The sequence below is a fragment of the Heliangelus exortis genome, chromosome 28 (genome assembly GCF_036169615.1).
Source record: "Heliangelus exortis chromosome 28, bHelExo1.hap1, whole genome shotgun sequence".
Lineage (NCBI taxonomy): Eukaryota > Metazoa > Chordata > Aves > Apodiformes > Trochilidae > Heliangelus > Heliangelus exortis.
The window spans coordinates 3,046,792-3,074,411 of NC_092449.1; the positions used below are offsets into that span (position 1 = coordinate 3,046,792).

The window sequence follows — 27,620 nt, forward strand, 5'->3', positions numbered from 1 at the left end:
GCAGAAACTTCAGGCATCACACTAAAACTCTGCTATATTGGCAACTTCCTATGGTTGAGAAAGTGCATAAAATGCCTGTAATCAAAGGTGGATCTTGGTTTCAAACTCGGGAGATTTGGGTTAGACATTAAGAAGAAATTCTTTAATTTGAGGGTGATGAGGCACTGGCCCACGTTGCCCAAAGAAGCTGTGGGTGCCCCATCCCTGGCACTGTCTCAGGTCAGGTTGGATGGGGCTTGGAGCAACCTGGGCTGGTGGGAGGTGTCCCTGCCCATGCAGGGGGTTGAACTGGATGATCATTAAGGTCCCTTCACACCCAAACCATTCTTTGATTCTATACACTGTTAAAGACAAGGTTAGAAAATTGTAGGAATTATGCAAGAAGCTCTACCAGTGTATTGAGTTTCCTAGGAACAAGGCAGGTGCAAGTCAGCAGGCATCCCAGGGTAATGAAACATTTTTCTATTACCATTTTAAACTTCATTAGGCATCCGTGTTGCATGACAACACTGCAAGGATTTTAATACTTCATGAACAATATGCATGAAAATTTGAGTATCAGACCAATGTTTTTCTTGTCTTCCCTGCAAAAACAGGCCAATTAAATTCTATGGGTGATAAAAACGTAACAGCAATGATTTAATAAACCAAATAGGATTTGTTTTTTCTGGGCTTTTTCTGCAGTCTTTTCTGAATGTCATCTTTCTGAAGTAAGGCTGATCACAATCAATGTGATCACAATCAATTTACACAGCTTCAATGGGGGATGAAGGAGTCCAAGAGTTCCCTGGTAAGTACCCCTCAAAAGCTCCCAAAAGCCAGAGAGGAAATGGAGCTCCTCAATGTGATGTCTGACTGTCTGCAAGTCTCACCCAGTGGAGCCTTAACTCAGCTTAAAAGGAATAAGGCTTTTGTTTTAAAATGGTATTTGAAGTGAAGCCTTTAAAAGCTCAATAAACTGTTCCTCTGTTCCTTCAATCCTGTGGATTTTAGGCTTGGGGAATCTGCACACTCTGTGTTTTTGGCCAAAGAGAGAGCAGAATGTGCAGTAGAATCTTACCTGGAGACTTAATGAAAAGGCATTTCTATGGAAACTGGTGCTTTATCCAAAACAACTTCTGACCTCATGGGCAGGTTTTGACAACTATTAAATCAGCAAAAGCAATGTGATGTGTAGATTACCTTTTCCTCAGGCTTCTCTTCCTCACTGCATTAACCTTATCTCTTGGGCTGCCTAAATAATTGGTGTAGTGTTTGGCTGCTCTTTCAGTGCTTAGACATCAAGTTTATAGTCCATAAAACTGGTCTGCAAGTCTGCTAGGACTAAGTGTCTGCACCAAACTTCAGGTTTTGTTCTGGGGAATACACAGCATTCACTTGGAGCCCATAGAGGGTGTGAATTTGGTGGGTGTGATAAGAAAAACGTCCTGGTGTTTTGCATGGCTCTGCTGGTGAAAGGAGGAGCTGCTGCATGAGAGTTCTTATTGATCAGCACTGGGGAAGAGCATGTTGTTTTTCCACATGCTCTAATCTGTGATAACAAAAAGAACTCCAGATTGTGTTTTTCAAACACGCTTTAGGTCTCTCGGTGCTCAGATTTGCCAGCACCATCCATCCACCCAAAGCCTGATTTGAAGTGGCACAGTTTCAAAGACAATCTTTGCTTTGATACTGAAGGAGAGGCCGAGCAGGACTCAGCAAGATGTCAAGTGCTTCACTTCATACTGAGTATTTTGCAGAAGATCCTGGGCTGGATGGGGACTTCCACAGCACCCATCTCTTCTCGGCACTGCCGTTGACCTCTCGGGTGGTTCTGTGCCCCGCTCTGTGCCTTGGTGGTTGCAACATGGAGCTGATCAGAGTGAGCAGGAAGTACCTTGAGGCAGGATTTAAGATGGGTTTAGACAAACAACTGTCAGAAATGTCTCAGGTAATGTATTTGATCTGGCCTTGGACAGGTGGATGGACTGGGCGGCATCTTGAAAACTTTTTCGGCTCCTTTCCAGTTGAAGATCATTTTCAATAACAGCTCTGGGCTGAGACTGGAAACCTCCCCAGTTTGGTTGAGAAGAGACTCTTTGTCCCTGAAGAAACCGATATGTGGAGGAGAGCCCCATCTCTTTTTCTTGCTAGATAACTCTACTTTGTGTAGTTGTTTTGCAGAGGACTCTCTCCATCATAAGATGATTTCCATAGCTTTTTTTTTTTCCTTCCCCCTGCAGTAATTACCCCATGCAGGGATTGGGTGGTGTCAGGGCTCGTGCTATGGTATCAATTAGACCAGATCTGAAGAACCTTAATTGCTCTGAAATGGACAATGCTGATGGCAGCTGGTGATTAGACCCTATCTTGACTCCTGTGCTGATAAACATCCATGCAGCTGAAGCTCTTTAGCAGTCATGGCACAGGGTTCAGGTTCAGCAGATCCTGTTTCTCTCGGTGGCTGGGAGTAGTTTAACAGGCAGATAATGAGACTTTTGCCACTCCTGTACTTCCTTTTTCTTGAATAAAGTGACTTCAGTGACCGTCAGTTGTATTTTAAGAGTTTACCACAGCAGGGGCAGGAAACAAACCAGAATTTTCATAATGCAGGCAATTAACTGTTGATCCAATATCTCCTCTGATCTTAATTCAGAAGATTCAGTTCTCTCATTGTTGGCCTCTCCTTGCTGGCATGGCACAACTAGTTTGGGATTAAATTCCTTCAGATTACAACTTTCTCTTGCATAATTTACAAGGAGAAATAGATTAATAGCTGCCGAGGGTGGCTTGTGCAACAGAGTTAATGGTTTTTGTACTGGTCTGTAGCAATTTGTTTTTCCTCAGACTTGCATTTGTGTGATTTTTGGTCATTTTTATAATTTCTCTTTTGGCACTTGAATTAGAGAAGCAGGCTGGTCTGACACAGCACACATCCAAACTTGTAGGGATCATTTTGAAATGAGAAACCATTAAGCAGATACTGTCTGGATGCAGCTGAGTTACTTGGTGTGGGGTCACATATTAATATACATTGAATTATTTGAAAATGGGCCTTGCTGGTATGCTGAAGATGACAAGGGCAAGTAGTAAATAAAAATACATTTCATAGAGAGGTCTCAACTGCTCAGCTCTGGGACTGCAAGCACAGTATCTATTTCAGTCCTGCTCAGTAAATTCTTATACCTAGAAATAAACTGTGGAGAGCATACTTACAGTTTTGGGCAAAGAGGGAAGGGTGTATGAATTAGTGAGCATGAGCTGCTGAGGCCAAAATGACAAGAATAGTTGAAAGAATATTAGATGGTCTGTGCCTTTCTTCCCAAGTAGATGAGACAGTTCGTGCCCATCTTTTTTCCACCGTTCAAATATAATTCTGAAAAAAAAGACCTGTTGTAGGTTCAGGGCAAACCACAACACCTATTAAATCACTGGAAGATACACTGTGCAGGATTTAGTTTTGGGTGTATGTCTGTGGGCAATAACTCTGGCAAGAGAAGGGTGTATGGCTTAGCCCTTTGGCAAGTCCTTTTGTGTGTTGGCTCTTGGTGTGGGCAGCGGGCAGCCGACCAGCAGCACTTCTTCCAAGGGTGCTGCCTGCTTCCAGGGGCTGCTGGAGACCCAGAGTCTCCATCCTGCTGCTGCTGTCTCCAGGAATCAGCCTCTCTTGGCACAGAGCAAAGCCCTTTCCCCCTGGAGAGGCTGCAGAGGGACAGAGCCTGGCATTGTGCGCCGGGTCCCACCGCAGCCGGCCCGTGGCTGGCGTGGATTTGGGCAGTGTGCTCCATGGCCAGGCACTAAAACACTTCATGTAGCCTGGTAACTTCAGGGGGGAAAAAAAAGAAAACCAAACCTGGTTGGCAGAGCTAGTTAGTTCTGCTTCATGGGAAAATTCATCCCCCAGGTATGTCTTGGCACAACTGGGCCTTAGGGGATGCTTCAGTTTTCTCCCTCCTCATCCTCTCTGGGAGGTAAGGTGAGGAAAAGGGGGGGGGATCTGGCAAAAAGTTACGTTGCATCTTTCCCTTTTGGCTTCTTTTCAGTATCTCCATCCACAAACACCAATTTCTCTTCAGTATCTGTGTTTACAGTTCATGACTACGCCATCAAATCTGTCCAGATTAAAATCTTAACCTCTCGCTGACGTTTCTGTGTAGATCATTAGTTATCAGCTTAATCTCCTTGTGGTTAATCTTATACTTCCACCCATTCCATTACCTTTCTTGGTTATGGACAGCCCCACTTTGCTCTTTGCTGTAAACTCTACGTCCTTTTTGTTACAGATTTGCTCTTGTTTTGTGTGCCTGGGTGACATTTTCCACATCTTTTCACATAACCTGTCCAAACCTTGTCCTCATGGAGCTGAATGTGTCAACTTGGCTTTCATTCTTTCATGCCTTGTTTACTACAGCATCCTTCCCTGTGGCCTTGGGGAAAGCCAATCTCACCCCTCCCTTCTCAGTGCAGAAAGCAAAGGTCAGGCTTTCAGGGCAGGGGCTGTAGGTAAAAGTCACAGCTTGTGTTGCTGAAAAAAATTGGATGGATCTTTTTCTTAGACCATCACCACTTCTGCAGATTTCTGCTTGTTTCTCAGTTTCTCCTGTGCTTCTCTTTTATGGCTTGTCCTGATGCAGCATCTTTTCTCCTTCAGCACTAAGCTGCTGACTTCTTATTCTGGTCAGGCCATGCTGCTTGTCACTAAGAATTAAACCAGCCTGGTAAGAGGCTTGTCCCCAGCCTGGTCACCTGGCTCACTCAGAGCCCAGAGATCCTTCTCTGTATTCAGAATAAAGTACAGATAGGGACTTTACACTCAATTACACTTGAAGTTTAGGACATCCGTGGTTTCCTGGACCACCCCAGGGATAATTTCATGGTGTCTTCTGGGATCACAAGGTGAGTGAGCAGGTTTGAGGGGAGCAGGTTAAAGTCAGCAGGGCTGTTTGCAGGATGCTGTGCTTTGGGAGGAATAATACGTAGTTAAATATTAACATGAAGCTTCCATGAGGCTCCCAGGTAGCATGGTCTCCCTTGAATGGTGAGTCCAAATCCTCAGGTTGTAACAAGGATTGAAATTTAACAAACCATCAGGACAAAAAAGCAGTCTCAAAGCTATGAGTAAAATTACAAGCAAAGCTTTATGGAAAAATTCTCCAGAATCGACTTGGAAAATTCATGTCTTGGTCTAAATTACAAATTGTCTGCTCTGACTTTGAAGTACAAAATGAGGTGGTTAATGTCCAAGCTGCTTTAAAATTACCTGCTCCTTACAAATCTCCCTGTTCCCCAGGGGTTAGGTAGGCTGAATATTTCTGCAGCATTTTTAGGGAGCCAGATTTGCCTTAGTGACTCTCTTGCAAGTTGCTGTCAGAAGGGCTGAAGGTTGGAAACTTCTGGCCTCCCAGTCCTCAGGTACCTGTGGGACAGGAGTGGGGGTGGTGGCTTTGTACTCTTCAATTATAAGCCATCAAAGGCACTGAGCAGCAGAGCCTGGAGCATTTTACTCAGTGATAACTGGCTGGGGACTCTGACTTTTGCCTGAAGATGTGGTGTCAGTTTTGGGGCTGGCACATGAAGGAAAACCAGGCAAACAAGCAGAGGTTGGTGGTTTATTTCTGATCCCTTATGCTGTGCTAAGCTCCCATGTAATTTTGAACACAAAGTACAAGGAACAGGCTGGATCTGCTTGCCAGAGAATGGCACAACAACACTGTTGTAGACACCAGGTAAAGTATTTACAACTTCTCAGCCCTATCCTTGTGTGCACTTTGTGACACTGGTCCCACCTTTAACAGTGCTGCTGTGTTTTCAAATCAAACTCTGTGTTTTGGTATTTTGAGTTTGATTGCCAACAGTTCAGCCAGAATTCTGCAAGTTGTTTTTAACTGCTTGGGCAATCAGCTCAATTAAAAGGTACTAGGAAAATGAAAACAGACCTAGTATTGAGTTTTCATTTTTTATTACATTTTTTCATGGAGCTTTGTCTCCTACCTCTCATTGGAGAGAGATCCTTTGCTCCATAACTTCAGTTCACACAGGGTTTGCTGCCACAGAGTAATCACCACATGCAGTGCTTAAAATGCATGAAAGGAAAAATGTTTCTCTGATCTTTTTTCTGTCTGGGCAATATTAGGCATAACTGAGCAGGAAGCATCCACATCTCCTGGTAAAAGAGGCAGCAGGAGTTAAAACCTTCAAGGGAGAGAAACAGAAAGGCCTAAGAGATTTTTGATATGAGAGCCTGGCCTGAAGGTTCAAAGGGACAAAATGAGGGACTTTGATTTGGGTTTGTAGCCCAAGAAGTCCTGTCCCCAGAAACAAGAGGTGGCAGTTGGGCTGCTTCACTGACTCCAGCCATGGAGCCAAGACTTTGTATCTGAAATTACTCAGGGCTCTGTACTCCTGGATGTTGTGTACTTGGTGTAGTAGCTGGAGAAGCTTGTATAACTTAAAAAGATGAAGAGCCAGAGACCAAAGGCATTGTAGATCCATTGAGCTTGATGATTTCCTTCAGGATTCATCATGTTAAGATGACTTCAATGTAAAAATATGTCTTTGTGTCCATATGTATGGGTTTCTCCAAGTTTTCTGTATTCCATGTTGTAATTCACATATGAGTAAATTTCTCTAGTTTCCAGGGAAATACTTCACCAGCACTTGTAGCACAGCAGATAATAGATTACTCCACTGTCTAATCATCAAAAGGTTGGTGTGAAAGAGGCTGCCTTTCTAGAGACATCTCCCTTTATCCATTTTTTTCCCTCTATCAACAGCAGAGCTCAAACTTTTCCCCCTATCTGCAGCCAACAACGTCTTTCACAGACCTCCACATCCTCCATTATCGTGTCTGGACAAGGTGGCACACAACTCCAAACCCTTTTATCTTCTCTCAGCTCACATTTGTTGATCCTAACAGGTCCATGCAACAGCACCAGCATCTCTGTTGGCTTTAGCTGTGGCAGCTGTTCCTACCTTGCAGGAAGCAGCTGAATACACGGGGTTTGCAAATGGCACCAGTCCCGTGTTGGAATATTTGAGACATTCCTTGTAGCTCTCCATGAGCACGTAACTTGTGAAAGGTTTGGGAGGAGAAACAAGTTATTTCTTATCCTTACTGATAGAGGAGATAAGAGTTGTAACGTTGTCCTGAGAAATGTCAATGGGAAGAGTTTCCTTTACGTTTTAGCAACAGTGTGTTGTTTTTGGAAGTCACTGTCTATGGGAAGGGAGGCACCTGCAGTTAATTTTATCTGTTCCTGTGTAAATACAGACCTCCTAATGTTCCCAACTCCCAGTCCAGTGGGGTCGTGGCATTATGTACTGTAATATCTTACTTTATAAATAACACTTGAATTTTAGTGCTGATTGTTAAGCCTTGAACTTACTTGGCACTTGCTCCTTCCCGAGTTGGTGCTGAGAACTGAAATCCTGTGTGTGGGTAACTGCACTGGAGTCCCTGCATTTTGAGAGGTTTGTTCCTGGGACATCTTTGGCGTTGAGGAAAAGGGAGAGATAAATGTTATTTGACCAGCTGAGCACTGTGAATAATTGACAGAAAGTTTGCTTCAACATACTGTGATATTTCCAGAATTTTGCGTGATAACTGCAGCCAGTGTCAAGCATTGCTGGCAGTCTTTTTGGAGCAGCACATTAACCTCTTGATTTTTGTTCTGTTTTAGTTCCTTCGTGTGTTTTGTAGATTCAGGAAGGATGGGTGAGCTGCTGTTGTTGGTCACCAAAGCAATCAGAAGCCTTTGTGGTCCTTACAGTGGGGTGGATCTCTGTAGCCGTGCTCTTCCCAGGCACATTGCTGCTGTCATAATGCCCTGGGAGCAGTCGGTCCTGTGCAGCCCAAGAACTGCTGCTGGTGTGGTTTAGGGTTTAGGTTTCTGCCTTCTGGGCTCTCTGAAATGAAGAAATAATAGAAGGACATAAGCCACAGGCCAGAGGGGTTGGCAACACCCTCTTTCTTGCAGCAACCCGCTGTCAACCCAGTCGGCTACAGAGTTTTACATTCACACCCAGTCTTCACTGGACATGGTTTTATTTAATTTTTAATAATTCTTTTCAACCTTACTATATATGAATGCTCCCAGATGAGGTGTCGTGTTGAAGTGTTCAGTTCAAATAAATGCTTACAAGAAAAGAGATGATCGCGAGTTAAAAAAATTAAAAATTGCTTTACAGATAAAAATTACGTAAGGAAACTCTGTAACAATACCTATCAACTTACTGAATTTGCAGTCTTTTTGACAAGTAGAGAAGGAGTTAGTCTTGAGGAAAAGCAGTCAAGTAAAAATATCCTGTGTATGTATAACATGATTTAATACAGAATTTTATAAGGAGTAAGAGTCAGATGCATTTCAATAGCAGCGATGCCGCTCAGCACTTGCAGAAATTCAGGAAACAAGCACAAACTCTGTAGTGCTAAATTAAGATCACATGCTTGCAACACACACTCCAAGGAGTTACTGCCGTGGGCGATTAGTCCTTGGGTTTCCTTTATTTTTTTTTCCTTTGTTGGCTTTGTTTTTGTTTAGAACCGCAAGAACCCTTTTCTACAGAGGTCATTATCATGACTATACAGCTAGGAAATTAAATTACAGTTCCCACTGCAACTGTAACTCAAGTTTGATTCCGTGTGTGTGTTTGTGTGTGTGTGTGTGTGTGTGTGTGTGTGTGTGTGTGTGCAGGGCTGTTCATGGATAAATTTATAAAGCCAGATCTTGCAGCCATTTACAGTAAGAGAAAAAAACGGGAAGGGGGTGGGGGGGAATGCAAAGCTCTCTGATACTGTTTCTGTGGGACTCTGGCTTTGAATTACAGCCGTGTGCACGTCATATAACATTACACTAACCTAAGCCCTGGCATGAGTGCTACATATCCTGGCCAAAACAAGCCATTTTAAGCTGTGTCAATGCCGGCTTCGTGCTGGCTTCCTCCTACGTTTTTCTGCTGGTTATAAATACACCTCGCCAGTTCAAACGCTCACCGTAAGAAAAAACCTCACTACCTGCTATAGCCTAATGAGTTGGGCAGCGTGGTGGGCAGGGGGTGGAGTGGAGTCCCCGGTGCAAGGGGTGGGGGGAAAGGGTTTGTTTGGGGAGCTCAGCTGTGGGTGGCTGGCAAGGGGTTAAGGCGTGTTTGCTGTGTTTGCCTTCTGCAGATAGCGGAGTGGTTGGATGCCTCCCTGTGCAGGCAGCAAATGCATTGGCTGAGGTTGAGGGCGGTTCTCCTGCCACAGTTGTTTTCTGTCCTGGACTTCAGTTGGATCTGGAGCCTCTTAATTGCCTTGTCTGTAATCAAAACACAGCTTGTGTCATTGGTGAAAACAGAGCTGGCAGTGCAAGGCGAGTTTGCTCCTTGTCACTGCGGTTGGACCCATGGTGGCCCAGGTTGCCTCTGCTTGACCCAGCATGACATGGACCAGGCTTCTTGCTGCATGCTCAGTTCATGACAAATCGGTCCCAAAACCATGCCCCTGGACATCTGTCCCTGGACAGGATATAACACAGCATCTTGACTTTCATACACGTGATTTAGGATTTCTTCTTAATGAACTGGGCACCTCTTGTTGTATCCAAACCACCGTCTGTTTGAAAGCTCCATTCAGCTCACCCAGGACATTGCTCTTTAAACCCATCCTGTGGCAGAGGATTGCCAAAGGGGAAGCAAAACTTACCCTGAGTGATCCTTACCATTTTTCCTTTTCTTCAAACAATCCACTGCTATTGGGTTTTTAGCAGAAAGCAAGAAACAAGACCTAGCACAAGTATTTTTAATCATGCTTTTCATATTCAGGCACACTGTGTTTATTAGCTGAGCAGCTTAATCCTTAATTGACTTTCCTATTAAATATGGATCCTGGTTACCTGTGTTGGCTCAGGAATATGTTTACAGTATCAGTGTGTTTTCTTCTCACCTGAAGCACAAGGAAGTGGTGAAACGAGGGAGCAATCCACGGAGGTAGAAATTCCTTTGCGCTGACTCTGCTGCCTTTTGTCCCCCCCCAGCTGGGCCTCAGCAGCATGAAGAAATGTCAGTTTGAATCTATAATCAGAAAGGTTTGTAAAAAGCATTGTTTCCTACGTCTTTGGAGCCACTCAAGCTATCTAGTTAAATATTTATTCACCCCTCCAGCAACAGGTTTGAACCTCGGCGTCGGCTCCGTTTCTCCCCCAGCCAGGGCAGATCAGTGATATTTCAAATATTCAAACGTTGTGGTGTTTGTTGTCTTTGGGATTTTAAAAGTCTTGTCCTTAAAGATCTGCTGAAGAGGCGTCTTGGCTGTGATGAACAGCTTTGCTCTGCTGCTGGAGCACTTTTTCCTGCAGCAGCTTTTGTGGTGTGTGGCATGGTGGCTTCAACCCCTACCCTGAAATAGCTGCTCCCTTGTTTCTATCTAGGATTTATGAAGCTCCCTTTTGACCCATCTGACCCATCCAGAGTGATATCACCTGGGTGCTGCAGTTACAAGAAGCAGTAGTGAGGATACAGTGGAGAGGTTTCTGCATGATTTCCAGGTCCTCTTTGGAAAGAATTAATTACCTTTTAGTATGCATGCTTTGATAATGTCAAGACATCTGTTCAGGATCTTGTATAAGAAGAATTTGCACAAAATAGTGATGGACAGTTTCTGGTCTTGAGCACTTAATGGAAAAAAAGGACGTTGCCTTGGCTGCTCGGCTTTCTTCAAGCTGTCTTTTACACATCAAAAGCTCCTAGAACAGGAAAAAGAGAAACGTTAAGAACAGTTTAAAAATAGTTTAATTGTATCTTCTGAAAGCCTTTTAGGGTTGAGTATTCAAACAGTTTCTGCCCTGTGAATATCTGCAGATGAGTTCAAAATGTGTAAATAAGCATAAGGCTTTGAAGATTAGTTTCCATAACAAATTAAAAAAACCCCAAAACAAAATACTGTGTGGCAGGATGTTAAGTAAGTGCCATGTGCCACTGGGTGTTTTGCATCAGGGCCAAACTCTTCCAAATTAACCTGTCTGCTCCACTGACTCCTTGATGAACAAATGTTATCTTTTGAATATTTTAAACTTTGTAGTTCTGTAGGATCCTCCAGTCTGCTCAGATCCTTCCTGCATGAGTTCACTGGAGATGTTTCCTTCCCAGCTGGATGCTTACCCTGCTCCAGGGAGGTGTTTGTGGCTCCAAGAGGTGGTCCTCACAAGTGTAGAAGCTCTTGCAAAACATCTGTGTGTCAATGTTCACTTAGGAACATGGGGATGTAGGACAGAAACAGCCCAGACTTTTTTTTGCCCTGTAAACCTTGTTATTTTAGACTGTAATTGGTAAGCTTTGATAGTGTTTTGGACTAAATTCTAGAATTATCTGTCTTGTGTTTTTCTATTGCCAATATTTCTAATAAACTGCAGCCTTGGCATCTGTTCCTAGACTGTGCTCCACCTGTGGCCTGCTAAAGAGTATATAACCATGCATTTAAAACAAGCTTCTCATTTTCTAGTGAGTCTAATGCAAGGTATCATCTTCAGGTTGCTTCTATTTGGCTGTTGTTGAAGATGCAGAGGTGCAGGACTGTCCCTGCTTTTGGAGCTTCTCAGGGTTTGCTCAGCCTCCCCTCCAGCTCAGTGTTAGTCATGGTCTTTGCTCTGAGCTATGCTGCTGCTTGGTTTCTATTTCAAAGCCCAAACCACTCATTAAAAGCATTGTGAGGTGCTAAGTGGTGGGTAATTAAAAAGTTAACCATAAAAACCTCAAACAATAACAACTTGTGGGTGCCCTTCTTGTTGGACTCACTGGGAGAGTCACCCAAGAGCTTGTGTTGGGTTCCAGGGCAGCAGGGAAATGGGTGACAGGTGGATAGATAAGGAGCAAATCCTGATAAATAATTGTTAGACATGCATTATTTGCTGGATTGCTGTGGGAAACTTTGCTTCTTAAACTAAAAAACCAGAATCTTCTGGCTGAAACTTGTTGTCCCAGGCTGGGAAGCTGTTGGTGTAAGGAGTCTCATCACTTCTGGGCTCCAGAAATATCATTGGAGGGACCAAAGCTCTCCTGGGAGCCTCCTAGGACTGGACTGAGAGAAAAGGAAGACTTGGGTCTCTCTATCTGAAGCTGAACATTGATGAGGAGTGATAACACTCTGCAAAAGCATCGCTGCAATTTGGAATTTTCACTGAAAAAACAAAGATGAGGCAGATGGCTGCACTTCACAGATGTGTTTTTGGAAAGAAGGTTGCCCAGCAGGATGAAGTGTGGATGCTCACAAGCCCTCCAGCACCACACATCTTTGGGTTGGTGCTCAATTGCCTTTTCTCTTTTCTCTTCCCAGTTTGTCCACCTGCCTGCAAGTCCCAGGGCTGCACCTCGGATGGTCAGTGCTGTCACAGTGAATGTCTCGGGGACTGCACGGAGCCAAACGACCCCGAAAAATGTGTGGCCTGTCGCAACTTCTACCTTGAAGGGAGGTGTGTGGACACCTGTCCCCCCGGGCACTACCGCTTCGAGGGCTGGCGTTGTGTCACCTTCAGCTTCTGCCAGGAACTGCACAACAAATGCAAAAACGCCCGGGAGTCGGGTTGTCATGTCATCCACAACAATGAGTGTGTTCACGAGTGCCCCTCAGGGTACATCATGAATTCCAGCAAGTAAGTACCTGTGTCTGCAGGGAGAAAAACCCCCACTGAGGGTTTGTACTCTGCTTGTCTTTCCCTTGGACAGAGGGTTTGTCTTCTGTGTCAGGAGCAAGAGAAGTTTCCAGCGCTGGAGTGTCAGTGAGAATTACCTGGTGTACTTTAAAAGAGCTGGGTCTCTTTAGTTTGGAGAAAAGGAGACTGAGGGGTGACCTCATCAATGTTTTCAAATATGTAAGGGGTGAGTGTCAGGGAGATGGAGTTAGGCTTTTCTCAGTGGTGACCAGTGATAGGACAAGGGGTAATGGGTGTAAATTGGAGCATAGGAGGTTCAAGTTGAATATCAGAAAAAATTTTTTTACTGTAAGGGTGACAGAGCCCTGGAACAGGCTGCCCAGGGGGGTTGTGGAGTCTCCTTCACTGGAGACATTCAAAACCCACCTGGACATGTTCCTAGGGGATGTACTCTAGGGGGCCCTGCTCTGGCAGGGGGGGTTGGACTAGATGATCTTTCGAGGTCCCTTCCAACCCCTAGGATTCTATGATTCTATGATTTGCAAACTAATGCCTTGCTAATTCAAGCCATCAAAAGCAGACAGCTCTACCTACAGGTTTATTCTTCCTCTGCTTCCCTTCTTTCCTCTCCAGTATGGAAAAAATGGGAAAGGTAGATGGAGGAGCATCCTCAAGTTGGAAGGGTCTTCATGTAATTGAGTAGGATGAGAGAGATGGGCAACAGAGAGGCTTCAGTAGCCTTGCTTCTCTTGCCCCCCAAAGCAGACCTCAGGCTGGAAAGCCTTGCTGTTGAGCAGAGCAGGGAAGAGCTGTGTCTAATGAGAAGAGCAGAGTGTATTCTGAGTGCATCATTCTCAGAGTATCTGTCCCTGGTCCCGGTAATTAGTTTCATTGAGAAGGTTCAAGCTGTGCCAGACAGAAATGGACAATGTAACAAACAAGTGTAGCACCAGTCAAAGCAGGGAACAGCCATTCTGTCTATTCCCAGGGTTTTTTCGACAAAGGAATTAAATAATTTGTGTTGCTGAGCTGTTTATCACTGGTAAGTTTGTTGTTTGTCCCACAGTAACGTTATAGTTTGTGATGAGTCAGATTTCCTATGAATGTTGGTAGCTTTGTGCTCCTGTGTATTTGCTCCTGCTGTAATGATTTCAGAGAATTCATTCTAACAGGATTTTTTATTCCATTTCCTGTTTTGTTTCTGTTAGCAGCTCCCAGAGCAGTTATGTTGCTTGGGTAAGAGCAGCCACCCCTTCTCTCCTGTGCTTGTTCCAGCCTGCTGCCAGCGGGACCTCGCAACACTACTCCCTGCTTTTCCTACAGCATTTATTTCTCTGAATAAGTTGGGAACACATTCTTGTGGTGCTGTGACCAGGGCAAGCAATCATCTTGCTGCCATTTCCCCAGAGCACAAAGAACATGCTTGCTTGCCTTTTTTTTAAAGCAACTTTACCTACAGTCCTTAATCAGAGAATTCCCCGGCCAGCTCTCTGCACATTTGGTTAATGATCTTGGGATGGAGACTGGGCCTGGGTTTCTTGGTCTTAGAACCACTGGGATAAGTTGCACTGAGTGGACCATGGGCTATTTGAAATAGAACAAATCATTCTGGTGAGCAATTAGCATTCCAAATGTGAAAACAGCAAGTTAAATAATGATCAGCAGCTATTTGGAGCTCCTGAGAGCCACGTGCTGCGCACTGCAAGTGACCCTCGTGACCTATTGGCAGGACCCTCTTGCTTTGATTCCTCTGCTTTTGGGAGCTGCTGGGGACACCTCAGGTGACATTCTGCAGAAGCATCACATCCACATTCCTGCTTCTCTTGTTTTCCAGCTTGCACTGTACACCCTGTGCCGGGCCCTGCCCAAAGGTTTGTGATTATGGCAAAGAGAAGACAATCGATTCAGTGACATCGGCCCAGGAGCTCCGTGGCTGCACAATTGTTAATGGGAGCTTAGTTATAAATATCCGTGGAGGAAGTAAGTTCTGGTTATGGAGCAGTGGGTGTCATGAGCTGGGACATTTCTCTCTTGCCTTGGCCCCTCTGAATCTCAGAAGGGTTCAAAGAGCCACAAAGCCAAACCTCTTTGTGACGGTCATTTGGGGTTTTTTTCGCTAACTGCTTTTTTTGTAAGGTCTTTGGAATTTATGTGAAGCAGTTCTAGTTGGGGCTCTCACATCAGTGTTTCTCTTTGTGATATCAGAAAACTAAACCTGATGTTTTCCTCTCCATAGATAACATAGCAGCTGAGCTAGAAGCAAATCTTGGCTTGATAGAAGAAATCTCAGGGTACCTAAAAATTCGCCGCTCTTATGCCTTGGTTTCTCTGTCTTTTTTTCGTAAACTACATCTGATTAGAGGAGAAACACTAGAAGCTGGGTGAGTTCTTTCAAAAGATACTCAATTTTAATGCTTTGAAGTGTAAGGAGTGCCAGTGCTATCAGGGTAAACAATTCCTAAGTTATTTTAAAATGTTCCTCTGCCTATGGCTTGTGGCCTGCCAGGGCAGATAGTTTACTTTCATTTTTCTTTGATGTCTAGATCAGTGCAGGAGAAAAAAAGGAATTTTCAGTGGTTCCCCTCCTAATCCATGTTTTCATTTTTTGCTTTCAGGAATTATTCATTTTATGCCTTGGACAACCAGAATCTTCGCCAACTCTGGGACTGGAGTAAACACAACCTCACTATTGCACGAGGCAAACTCTTCTTCCATTATAATCCCAAACTGTGTTTGTCAGAAATTCACAAGATGGAGGAGATCTCTGGGACTAAGGGACGTCAGGAAAGGAATGACATAGCCCTGAAGACAAATGGTGACCAAGCCTCATGTAAGAAAATCTCAGACTTGCATTGTTTCCTTTCCCTTTGCCTTGCTCACTTCATACTCTTATTTCTCTCAGCACATGATGTTTTCCCAGGGACTGGCCTTGTTGTTTTGGTAAAGCACTAGGTGTGTGACTTGCCTCTTGCTTGTACACTGTGGTGACACTCTCAGTATATCACAACCAAAAAAAAAATGCTTCTGGGTTCTCCACCTGGCCTGGGTGCCTACCTGGCCAACTTTGGTCCTCAGAACTTTGCTCTCTGTGTGCTCAGCTGTGAGTTTTTCAGGGCTGAGCGTATGGTTGTGTCTTTTTGAAGAGTTTAGCACAACATAACCTCAGTCCAAACTGGAACTTTTTGTTACTGCTGAGTACCTGATTAAGAGCCATAATCTTCTTTTCCCATGTCATGAGGCGACAGTGCGTGCACAGAACAAACACAGCAGAGAAAGCAGGATTTCCACCCATCTCTGAAGCCATGTGAGGCAGTTGCTATGACAACTTTTTTCCAACATTTTTTGGTTATGCTTCTCAGTGGTTTTTAAGCTAACAGCTTTCTGTGATAAGACTTGGCCTGTGTCAGCATGGATAAGCAGCAAATACAGCATTGCTTTATGTTCTAACTGAAGTTGTGCTGCTGAAGGTGTAGTTTTTCAGACACTTGTTTTGCCATAAGCACATCCCTTCTGTACCCCCATCCCTGCTGTTTGTTCCTGTTCTACCCAACACAGAATCCTCTCTCCCTGTTTGGGACAGTAAAACTCTTAAAGGGCCACATCGTGACCCCAGATTGTAGAAGTAATCTGGGGTGAAAAATAGCAAACCAGTTCTGCTTTGCTGGTCTTGGGTTGTAGGATAAAACTCAGATTTGGGGTCTAACCCCAGCTCTGCCATGTGGCTGTGTGAAGCTTCTGGTCCAGCTGATGCTTTTGGGACATTTCTCCTTGCCAGGTTTGACTCCACTCTGCTGAGCTGTTCTCTGTGCCATCTTCTTACCTCAAACCACAGGTTGCTTGTGTGTTTGGCTTGGTGCTTGTTTTTACACTTCAAGATTAGTTTTCACATTGGCAGCATCCTGTTTACGAAAAAAAAAAAAAGTAAAGGGGAAAAAAAAAAATTAAAAAGCCCTTGTTTGTCCTGGATGTGGTGCCAGAGGAATGAATGTTCTTCCTCCCTCGTGCAGCTACTGCAGGGATGGCAGATTTAGTCAGAGCTCCACCATTTGTCTTTCCTGGGCTGCTTGGATGTATCACACTGTAACATTCCACCTTCCTGCAACTCTTTGTTGTCCTTCCCTCCTTTTTGCAAAGGAGCCACATTGCTCCCTGGGCAGGGCTGGGAATTCAGAGAGGTTACAAAAGCTGATGGGTTCAGCTGATCATCATGCATTTTCAAATATGTTGCCTCTGGATTTCCCAATTAGAATTTAGTTCTACTCTTTTACAAGGTGATTTTTGTAAAATTGGAGAAAAATTTAAGCTGGCAGGAGACTTAGGAGGTCATCTATGGCAACCCCTGGCTTAGGGCAGGAGTAGTGTTGGAGTAAGGTAAAGTTTTAATGAGCAGCTCTTTTAATGCCAGTCTTCCCGTATTTATCTGTGGAGAAAAGAAACATCTAAGATGATGAAAAATAGAAAACTTTTCTTTTTAGCATGAATGAAATTATTCTCACTGCTCTTTTGCTACAGGTGAAAATGAATTGCTGAGATTTTCTTCCATTAGAACTTCTCATGACAAGATCCTGTTGAAGTGGGAGCCCTACTGGCCCCCAGATTTCCGTGATCTCTTGGGATTTATGCTTTTTTACAAAGAAGCGTAAGTGATCCACAGTTAGGTTATGAAAAAAGAGCCCTGCTGGGCTTCCCCAAACAGCAGCTGGCATTGAGGAGTGGGTACTAAACCTGCTGTGGGCATAATCTCTGTGATTGTCTCTCTCCTCCACTTAGATTTCCAATGTTCTTTTTATATGAATGAGTTCATTAAGATCCCTGACTTATCAGAGTTGTGTACGGTCCAAATTCCTCATTTAAGAGCAATCCCAACAAGAGTTGTTCCAACTATTTTAGCCATACATCCTCTAACTTTACAGTTTATCATGGCCCCACTACCTCCATGGGATGTTAAAGTATTTATTCCCTCTGAGGTGGGAAACATTCTTTTAGAATCAAGGTTATGAGATGATTTTCATAAAGCTGAAAATAATTAACCTGGATTAAATTGTTGGGACCATCTGTGGAACAGCACCTGATCTCTGAGGAGGCTTGGTTGCAAAGCTCCCTGTGCTTCATTTTCACAACACATACAGTGAGACAGACTTTCTTCAAAGGGTGAAGGGTTATAACTTACAGTGATGTCTTTAGAAATGTTGGTTTTGAAAGCTTGAATTAAGAGTTTGTTAATTTGAGGGTTTGGTTTTCATTGTGTTTTTTTTTTTTTTCCAAAAGTCCCTACCAAAATGTGACGGAGTTTGATGGCCAAGATGCTTGTGGGTCAAACAGCTGGACAGTTGTAGATGTGGACCCACCCCCACGGTCAAATGAACCCAAAGCCCAGGCCCAGCCAGGTTGGCTTCTGAGGGGCTTGAAGCCATGGACTCAGTATGCTGTCTTTGTGAAAACTCTGGTCACCTTCTCAGATGAACGGAGAACGTACGGTGCAAAGAGTGAAATCATCTACGTCCAGACCAATGCTACTGGTGAGTGTCCTTCAATTCATATCACCTTGCAAGGGAAAAAGAAAAAGAGACCTAAATAGTCTTCTGCCTGTAGTCATGATAGAATCATAGAATCATAGAATTGGCTGGGTTGGAAGGGACCTCTGGGATCATCGACTCCAACCCTTGCTCCACTCCCCCCGTGGTTCCCAGCCCATGGCACTGAGTGCCACATCCAGGCTCTTTTGAAATATCTCCAGGGATGGAGAATCCACCCCTTCCCTGGGCAGCCCATTCCAATGGCTGAGCACCCTCTCCAGAAAGAAATTCTTTCTCATGTCCAACCTAAACCTCCCCTGGCACAACTTGAGACCTCTTGTGCCCTCTTGTCTTGCTGAGAGTTGCCTGGGAAAAGAGCCCAACCCCCCCCTGGCTCCAACCTCCTTTCAGGGAGTTGGAGAGAGTGATGAGGTCTCCCCTGAGCCTCCTCTTCTCCAGCCTCAACACCCCCAGCTCCCTCAGCCTCTCCTCAGATAGTCACATATCCATGCAACTTTCCACTGTTATTACTGCTCTCCTGTGGTAGGAAGGTGTTCCTGAACAAATGGAAGCAAATTCTTTGCTGTGAGGGTGCTGAGCCCCTGGTTGCCCAGAGAAGCTGTGGCTGCCCCATCCCTGGCAGTGTTGAAGGTTGGATGGGGCTTGGAGCAACCTGGCCTGTGGGAGGTGTCCCTGCCCGTGGCAGGGGGTGGGTGATCTTCATGGTCCCTTCAGACCCAAACCAGTCTGGGATTGTGTGTGTGCTTCCCTGCACTTCTTCCATGAGGCTCATGTGCCCCCACAGAACAATTTGTGTGCAGACTGGTGCATCCTGAGCAGGATTGTTGGGTGTCAGTGGAGCAATTAAGGACTGCACTGGTTATCCCCACAGAAATGGCAGCTGCCCTGTGTTTGTTCTGTGTTTTGATGGCTCGAAGAGCAGTGGAAGTGACCTCTGTCTCTTTTCCCACCCACACAGTTCCCTCAGTCCCATTAGACCCCATATCAGTTTCCAACTCATCATCCCAAATCATTCTGAAGTGGAAGCCACCCTCGGAGCCCAATGGGAACATCACACACTACCTGGTGTTCTGGCAGCAGCAGGCAGAGGACAGTGAGCTTTATGAGCTTGATTACTGCTTAAAGGGTGAGTGTGGGATTTTTTCTCTCCTTTTGCCTTTCTTTCAAGCTGTCTCAGAATTGTCTGGAGGTTTTCCCTTGGAGATGTTCTGGATACCTAATTTAGCTGTTTTCAAGAAGGTTGGTCAAAAGAACAGGCTGAGATGCAGCTGTGTTCTCCCACTGTTCAGTTACATTACACATCAGCCACTATTGCCAAGTTATGTGCAAAAGCTCTCCCAATCAGGGTTTTTTACAAATTAATCAGATATCTTCTTTCCTTTGGGGATCTCCTTTCTGCACTCGTTCCTTTTAGCCTGAGTATTAAGTTTAATAGTGGCTACAGAGGCAGCAAGGGAAAAGATTTCAGTGCTTCTGGAGATCAGTGGCTAAGTTATTTTGTGCAGGCATCTTGTGCCTGTTTGGGAATTCTTTCAGAACACCCAAATTTCACTGAGGACTCCCAGAATCTCACCTACTGCCCTCTGTTACCTAAACTGAAATGAACTGGGGTAGAACTCAGCTTAGCTGCAGCAGCATCTGATCTTTGTTTCAGTTAGAACACAGTTTTAAATCAAAAGCCTGTTGTGACAGAGGCCATGGATATGAAAGCTCAGGTTGCCCACATGTGCCTGGATCTCAAGTACAGTATTTATGGATCTTTGTAGGATCAAAGATCTGCTTCCACCATGTCAAGCGTGAGTGGTACCAAATTGTTTTGTCCACAGGATTAAAGCTGCCCTCGAGGACGTGGTCTCCTCCTTTTGAATCCGAAGATCCTCAGAAGTATAATCAAAGTGAAAATGAGGATGTCACTGGAGAATGTTGTTCCTGTCCTAAAACAGACTCTCAAATCCAGAAGGAGCTGGAAGAGTCAGCTTTCCGCAAGACGTTTGAGAACTATCTTCACAATGAGGTTTTTGTCCCCAGGTACGAACATCAAACAGTATCACCCAGGTGGTCTGGGGCAGGGAAATAAAACTGATTATTAAACAGAAATATTGGGCTGGACTTGTCCATATTTCCAGTCTCTCTGGGATTCCATGAGGCTCAAGTCCAGCTGAATATGTATCAGAGCTGAGCACCTGCAGCTGATGCTATTACAGGTTTGGAAGATCCTGCTCTTATTTCCTGTCTCTGAATTCTCAGCTCGAGAGCGAAGTGAAAATCCTGAACAAATAGCCACATGCCTGCAGCTCATTTAAACTTGGATGATGCCAAAAATAGCTATTTTTTTTCTGTCCTCAAGTTCTGTGGTCTAGCTTTTCATCCAGTTGAAAAGAAAGGAAAAGCAAAAGGGAAGTTTACCATGCCCACAGCCTTGTCCTTTAGCGCGGTATTTGCGGTCTTCCTTGCACTTAGTCTGGGAAATACCTCCAATACCATGAGGAATGCAACTGCTGTGGGTGGTGAATGTCCTGTTTGGAATGGCACAGCCAGCATCACATTAAGTGGTGTTGAATGTCTTCACACTTCATGTGCAACTTACAGAGGAAGCGTTGGGAATAAGGTTTAGAGCCTGGGATGATTTTACCCTCTTCACTCTCGTGTATTCTGGGCTCTCAGTTTATTCTCTACTTACTGCCCTTAGCAAACAAACAGCTACTTTCAGCTGCCTGACAAAAGCTGGGTTACTGTACTGAATATTTATTATTGAGTGAATTACCAGCTAGTGTCTCTTCTCCACAAGCCCTCAGGTGTCACACAGAAGCTTGTGTAGTCCTTTCTTTTGCTGTCAGGACAAGTTTCAGGCTGCAAAGTGAACCAGGACATGATGTATTGAAAAGCAGAGGAGCACCAAGCCCTGTGCAAACCCCAAACTCCTCTTGATGTAGGCAGACAATTCTGACGACCTGATTTCTTTGTGTTTGTTTTTTTTTTTTTCAATTTTATTGTGCAGCCCGCCCAGGATGCTTCTCAGGCCAGTTTCTGGGGTATGTATTTTAGGAAGAAACCAATCACCAGCATGTGCCACCTTGTCAGCCTGCTAAGGAAGAAATCTCCACTTCCCCTGGGCTAACTAATCCTTTGCATAGAAGCCCTTTTTGGTGTTACAAGTCAGCAATAAAGATGCCTTCTTGCTGAGCTGCATCCTGCTTGTCTTCCCAGGCAGGCTCCAGGCTGCAGCAGTGTAAATGAGAATTAGTTTTCCAGTGAGAACTGTGCCCCTTGTCAGCCCACAGGGCAGTCTGGCAACTGAACATGAAGTGTGTTTTCATTCAGGTGCTTCTTCCATGGCTTTTGATGCTTTATTGACTCTCTCCCAATACTGTGTGGAGATGAGAAGCTTTCTGCCCTTCACAGGGTGAATCTCACAGCTGGGAAGAAGGAATATGGTATGGCAGAATGTGGAAGGCAGAGCAGTTGGGAAGTTATTCCTCCTGTGTCTTCTCTCTTTTGTTTTCTGTGTCCCTTTTTTCTCCCCCTATCCTGTTCCCAGTTCTCTGATCCCTGTGCAGGATCCCATCCATGTGAATCTGCCCCATTCTGCCTTCATCCAGGTCCCATCTCACCCAACTTTGAACCCCTCTGCAAATCCTAGAGGCTTTTCCCTCCCCACATGTGTGATTGATTACTTTAGGAGATACTATCACAAGTCTGGTGGTTTAATTTCCTGTGGCACTGGCATTGCAAACTACAAGTTCCTAAATGCTTCTTGCCATACCCACCTTCCCAGGGAGAGCTCACAGGGAGCTTTACATCATGTGCTTTGGAACCTCCCTTTGTAGCTGAACAAAGTGGCCATCAGAAGCTGATGCTTTGTTTCTTCTTCCCTGTGTTATTTGCTCTTATATTGGAACGTGTTTTGCACAGATTGGAGCAAATAGGTGATTGCAGGCTGGGACAGGCTGCCCAGGCAGGTTGTGGAGTCTTGGAGATATTCCAAACCTGACCAGATGTGGTCCTGAGCAGCTGCTCTGGCTCCCCCTGCTTTGGGTGGATGAGACAATCTCCAACCTCAGTCACTCCTTGATTCTGTGGAAAGCATGGAAAGATTGCAAAAGTAACAGAAGTCCTGAGAGGCAGAGGGGAACTAAATGGCTGCTATTCAGGGTGTAATTTCATGCATATTCTCCACCATCACCACTGCAGAAGCAGCAGTCTCACTCTTCTCTCTGTCTTTCTCTCTGTCACACACACTCATGTCATCACAAGTATTTGTGGGTTACAGAGGGAACCAGACCTGGGAAGGGGCTGTCATTAAAAGCCATTGGAGCTACTGAAATGGCCTTAATGGAAACAGCACTGGGACAACTATGGGAAGAGAGCAGGTGTTTGAAAATACAGAGAATCTGGCAAGAGAATAGCTGCAAATCCAGGATAATAAATATGGGAAGTTTAGGGTTTACAGCTTTCAAAGCTTTCCTTACTTTCTCTTAGCAGGAAGAAAGAAGTTATTCTTACATTTTACTCTGTGCTGCATCAGTGGTCAAATTACTGTTTTATATGTGAAACCCAACATTTTCTTAAACATGAGGAACAGCTGAATCCACACTTTGTGACCAGTGGAGTGTAGCTTTGCTTTTAGGTCCAAACAAGATTCTGATTGTCTGTCAAGATTCCTTCCAAAGGGGGGAAGAGGTGGCATGACCCAGACCTGTCCAGAACAATGCACAAGCTGAGATAACAGTAGCTCCAAAAAGAGTTGATTAGCAATTAAGAGGAAATTGAAAGCTGGAATGTGTTCTGCTGAACCTGCCATTTGGCATCCCATTTTTCCATCTGATGAATGAATAAGCTTCCTTGACTGTGTGCAACCTGATGTTTAGTTTGAGGAAGTCTTAAAATCTGCTTCCCAGCTGCTTGTGTTTGCCTTTGGAGGAGAAATGCCATGGGGGAATGGAGCTGGGGGTTGCAGACACAGCCCTGACCTGTGCAATGTTCTGTCCTGGTTGCTGGTGGCCAATCATTGCCCTGGTGGTCCCAGGGTGGTGTTGGAAAGTTCAGTTCAGCAGCAGAGATTTGCTTCAGCAGCCTGTTACATTTTTAGAGACTGGAGATGCCTCAAGTGTGGGTTCAGTTCAGGTCACTCTTTGTACCCTTTAATAGCTGCACACACGTGCACATGCTAAAAAAGTTCATCATCCCCTTAGGATCCCCGGGCCAGTTCTCAAATGGCATCAATTCCTTTTGTGTCATGAATTAGTGATTCACCACCTGGGTTCATGCCCAAACTCAATTCCTCGTGGCGAGTGGGTGGCAGGACATGAAGTGTTAGCATGAGGAGTTTTGTTTTGGTATTTGTTCTCTTTTTTTATTTTTTTTCCCTGAGAAAATGAAATTTGTGAACAGTTCTTCATTCTATTGTATTAATTCTGTTTATTTGCTGGCAAACTCTGACATTAAAGCTGGCAAGGAGCACTCACTTGCAAACAGAGGAGCTGATGGGATCATGCTGCCAGTTCTGTTTTTACAACTGCAAAAAAACTTGATTTTCAGCCTGAAGTGCAAGAGGTTGAGAGGCAATATTTGGGTAACAAAACCACACACAACTACTGTGAGTTTCAAATGTGTCTGTGGAAAAGAATAGCTTGGGTCTCTCAGAAAAAAAGGTTAAAATTATCTAGATTCAGCCATAGGTTTTAGAGAGGGAGATGTATTCCACCAAGCTGGGAATAAGCTTTATAAATGCAAGTTTGTGACTCTTGGAATATGTGGAACATCTGAGGTCACCAGAGTTGGGGGCTGTGATACCACTGGAGCGTGTAGGAGATGAACTCCCAAGCATCACAACACTACGTGGCATCTGTGAGACAACTTAGTCAAGTTGTGTGCAGCTGAGAGGATCTAGAATGACTCGAATTCTCAAGCAAATACTTTAGAGTTGGATTTACTTCTTTTTATTTTTTTGCCCTGTCTGAAGAGCCTTGGGGAGATGTAATTTTTCAAAACCATTTGCATTCCAGCTCGGGGTGGGAAGCAGATTTCTTTCCTTTTTTTTTTTTTTTTTCAAACAAGCCAACTGCTGAATTTCTTTGTTGCATTGCAAATACCAGTGCTTGATTTTGAGGTTGCAAGGGCACTCTTGACCTCTTCAAGATGAATTTGTTCACCTTGACTGTTCCAAATAACCTCATAACCTCTACTACTGAACAGGCCATCGAGGAAACGCCGAGACCTTGGCTTGGTGGCCAACGCCACGGTGGTGATGCCCACCATCCCATCCTCTCCCAACGATTCAGCAGCAGCAGCAGCTGAGAATGCAGAGGAACAGAAACCCTTTGAAAAAGTGAAGTCCAAGGAGTCGTTGGTGATCTCAGGCCTGAGGCATTTCACCGGGTACCGCATCGAGCTCCACGCCTGTAACCACGATGCTCAGGAGTCGCGGTGCAGCGTCGCAGCTTATGTCAGTGCCAGGACCATGCCAGAAGGTAAGGATCTCCCTCAGCTTTGCTTTGGGGTGATGGCTGTCTTCAAAATGCTGCTTTTCCTTCAGAAGCAGGACTGGTGCTGCCTTTATGTCCTGATAGGAAAGGTCGATGGATGAAGCATTGGCCAGTTTTGATGAAGACGTGAAATAAAATGATTATTAATCATGACTTTGGTTCTAGCTAAGGCTGATGACATCGTTGGCCCAGTTACCCATGAAGTGGTTGAAAAAAACACGGTGCATTTGAAGTGGCAGGAGCCAAAGGAGCCAAATGGTCTTATCGTGCTCTATGAAGTGAATTATGGACGTCTTGGGGAGACAGAGGTGAGAATTTCTGCCTGTCTTCTGTTCACATGCTATGTGTGGGGAAACAGGGAATCCAGGACTGGTTAGGGTTAGTCTTTACTAGGCCCCATGCATGTGGTGTTGTGTCCTGTCTGGTTTCCTTGTGCATGAAAGTGACATAAATCTCCACGAGTGGCTTGAATTCAGTCCATGGCCACACAGAAATCAAACCCTGCCTCTTTGCCACAGATCAGGTTTGCCAACTTTCTGCATGGAGTTTTATTTTCCTCAGGGCTTTTCTTTCAGAGAAGGACAAACCCCAGATACCTAAATTTCAAACTGCTTAGACAAATGAAGGAAGCAACCAGAGAGCACTGTGGGCAGTGCTGGTGCCCGTGCTGGCTGCCAGGGGACTCTGTGGGCAGCTGGATTTGCCAACCCAGCTCAGGTTTCTCACCCAGCACCCGGCATCTGCTCCCTGTAACCTGAACTACCAAACTGTAAAATGCAAATCCAGGACAAACCACTCTATTGGGAAAGACAGGAGCATGTCCAAGCCCTGGTGAAGTAAATCCTGGTGTGCAGAGGTAGATTCCTGCAGCTTTCCTCTTCCCCTTCCTGCAGGAAGCACACTACTGCGTTTCCCGGAAGCATTTTGCCACTGAACAGGGCTGCAGACTCCGTGGATTGCAGCCTGGGAACTACAGTGTCAGGATAAGAGCTACATCACTGGCTGGAAATGGCTCCTGGACAGAACCAACCTATTTTTATGTGGCTGATTATTGTGAGTTCTTTTTTTTTTATTATTATTACTATTATTACCATCTAACGCCTGAGAAGAGCCCAGGTTATTTGGGGAAGATGGGGATTTAGCAAGCAGTGCACAGGGATGATAAAATATTCTCAATACATCTGCTTTCAAGAAACTGAAATTACTTGGAAATACAGATTTTTCACTCTGAGGCCAGTCAGACATTGAAATGGTCTCCCAGGGGAAGGGGTGGATTCCCCCACTTTGGAAAGTTTTAAGTCTCAGCTTGACAGGGTGCTGAGACACCTCACATAAACAATCATGTTAGAAGGGTTGGACCAGATAATCCTTGAGGTCCCTTCCAAGCTGACATTCTGTGATTCAATCTGTGACTTTTCCTGAGTTCTTGTTGTTACCAGCCCCATTGTCTGCATCTGAAATATCCTCTTGTTTCATTTTGCTTGAGGGGGAGATTTTATTGAGGAAAACACTTGGATTTTGGTCCTGTATAATACCTCCATCTCTCTCTTTTCTCTTGTAGTGAATGCTCAGCCTAATATTGCTGTTATCATTGTTCCCATAATTTTTGCCATAATAATTGCTGGAATCATTGGAGCTGCTTATGTGCTTGTGAAAAAGAGGTGAGTGCAGCTTTATGATGTTTTCACCAGGATAAGCAAAACATATATCCAAAGGTCTTGTTCATTTGCTGGAAGTAATATGTTTCTTTCCCAATTAATAATTATTGCAACATTAATGTAGTCAAGGCACTATTTTATGCCTTTGGAAACAGGGACAGTTTTTATTTGCTGCATGCTTTGGGAATTAATCAAACTGCCAGAGGAAATGGATGCAAGCTACACCAGGGGAAGTTCAGGCTGGATATTAGGAAACATTTTGTCTCTGAAAGGGTTGTCAGACATTGGAATAGTCTGCCCAGGGCAGTGGTGGAGTCAGGAACCCTGGATCTATTTAAGTGGTGTGTGGACCTGGTCCTTAGGGACATGGTTTAGTGGTGAGCTTCCAGTGCTGGTCAAAGGTTGGACTGGATGATCTTGAAGGTCTCTTCCAACCAAAGACATTCTGTGGTTCTGTGCTTTCAGTTCTGATATGTCAAAGGCTGCAAACATACTGAAGAATTGTTTTTTAATCTCCCTTCCAGACAAACTGAAGGACCAACTGGACCGCTCTACGCATCCTCTAACCCCGAGTATCTCAGCGCCAGTGATGGTGAGAGCAGTGGGGGCTTTCTTCAATGCCTTGTTTTTTGGGTGGTCACTTGGGCTGTGCAGCAGGATGGGATTGGCATTGTCTTCATGAAATTTTTCAAATCTTGAATTTTTTTTTTAACAAAACCCTGTGGCAGCGCTCCCTGAGGCTGCTCCAGAAACGTCTTTCAAGCGCAACTCGCTCAACTCAGCAACGTTTCCCTCTGCTCCACAGTCTATGTCCCTGATGAATGGGAGGTGCCCCGAGACAAGATCACTCTCCTCCGAGAGCTGGGCCAGGGCTCCTTTGGAATGGTGTATGAGGGAATTGCCAAGGACATTGTCAAGGGAGAGCCTGAGACTCGCGTCGCCGTGAAGACCGTCAACGAGTCTGCGAGCCTCCGCGAGCGCATCGAGTTCCTGAATGAAGCTTCTGTCATGAAAGGGTTCAGCTGCCATCATGTGGTAAGCATCACTGGGGGCCTCGGGTGGTTGGCAGGTCTCATCACATAACCCAACGTCTGGGTTGGACCAAATGATGCTTGTGGTCCCTTCCAGCCTGACATTCTATGGTTCCAATAGTTCCTTAGTGCTCTCAAAGCTTGAGTTTCTGCTTCTAAAAGCCCTTCTGCAGAGGCAGCTGATGAGAAGAGCCAGGATCCGCAGAGCTACTGAGATGATTAAGGGAGTGGCACATCTCCCTTATGAGGAAAGGCTGAGGGAGCTGGGTCTCTTTAGTTTGGAGAAAAGGAGACTGAGGGGTGACCT

General features: G+C 44.8%; 1 protein-coding gene across 1 annotated transcript in view; it reads left to right on the plus strand.

Annotated features, from left to right (window-relative positions):
• INSR (insulin receptor) overlaps positions 1-27,620 on the plus strand; it is a 52,671-nt gene that overhangs the window by 15,747 nt on the left and 9,304 nt on the right. The window contains exons 3-16 of the mRNA XM_071727970.1: positions 12,287-12,602; positions 14,437-14,582; positions 14,839-14,983; positions 15,218-15,432; positions 17,115-17,241; positions 17,871-18,121; positions 19,098-19,265; positions 19,966-20,167; positions 24,335-24,609; positions 24,790-24,932; positions 25,518-25,677; positions 26,186-26,285; positions 26,807-26,874; positions 27,088-27,317. Coding sequence (XP_071584071.1) covers positions 12,287-12,602; positions 14,437-14,582; positions 14,839-14,983; positions 15,218-15,432; positions 17,115-17,241; positions 17,871-18,121; positions 19,098-19,265; positions 19,966-20,167; positions 24,335-24,609; positions 24,790-24,932; positions 25,518-25,677; positions 26,186-26,285; positions 26,807-26,874; positions 27,088-27,317 — 2,546 coding nt within the window. The remainder of the gene's footprint in view (positions 1-12,286; positions 12,603-14,436; positions 14,583-14,838; positions 14,984-15,217; positions 15,433-17,114; positions 17,242-17,870; positions 18,122-19,097; positions 19,266-19,965; positions 20,168-24,334; positions 24,610-24,789; positions 24,933-25,517; positions 25,678-26,185; positions 26,286-26,806; positions 26,875-27,087; positions 27,318-27,620) is intronic.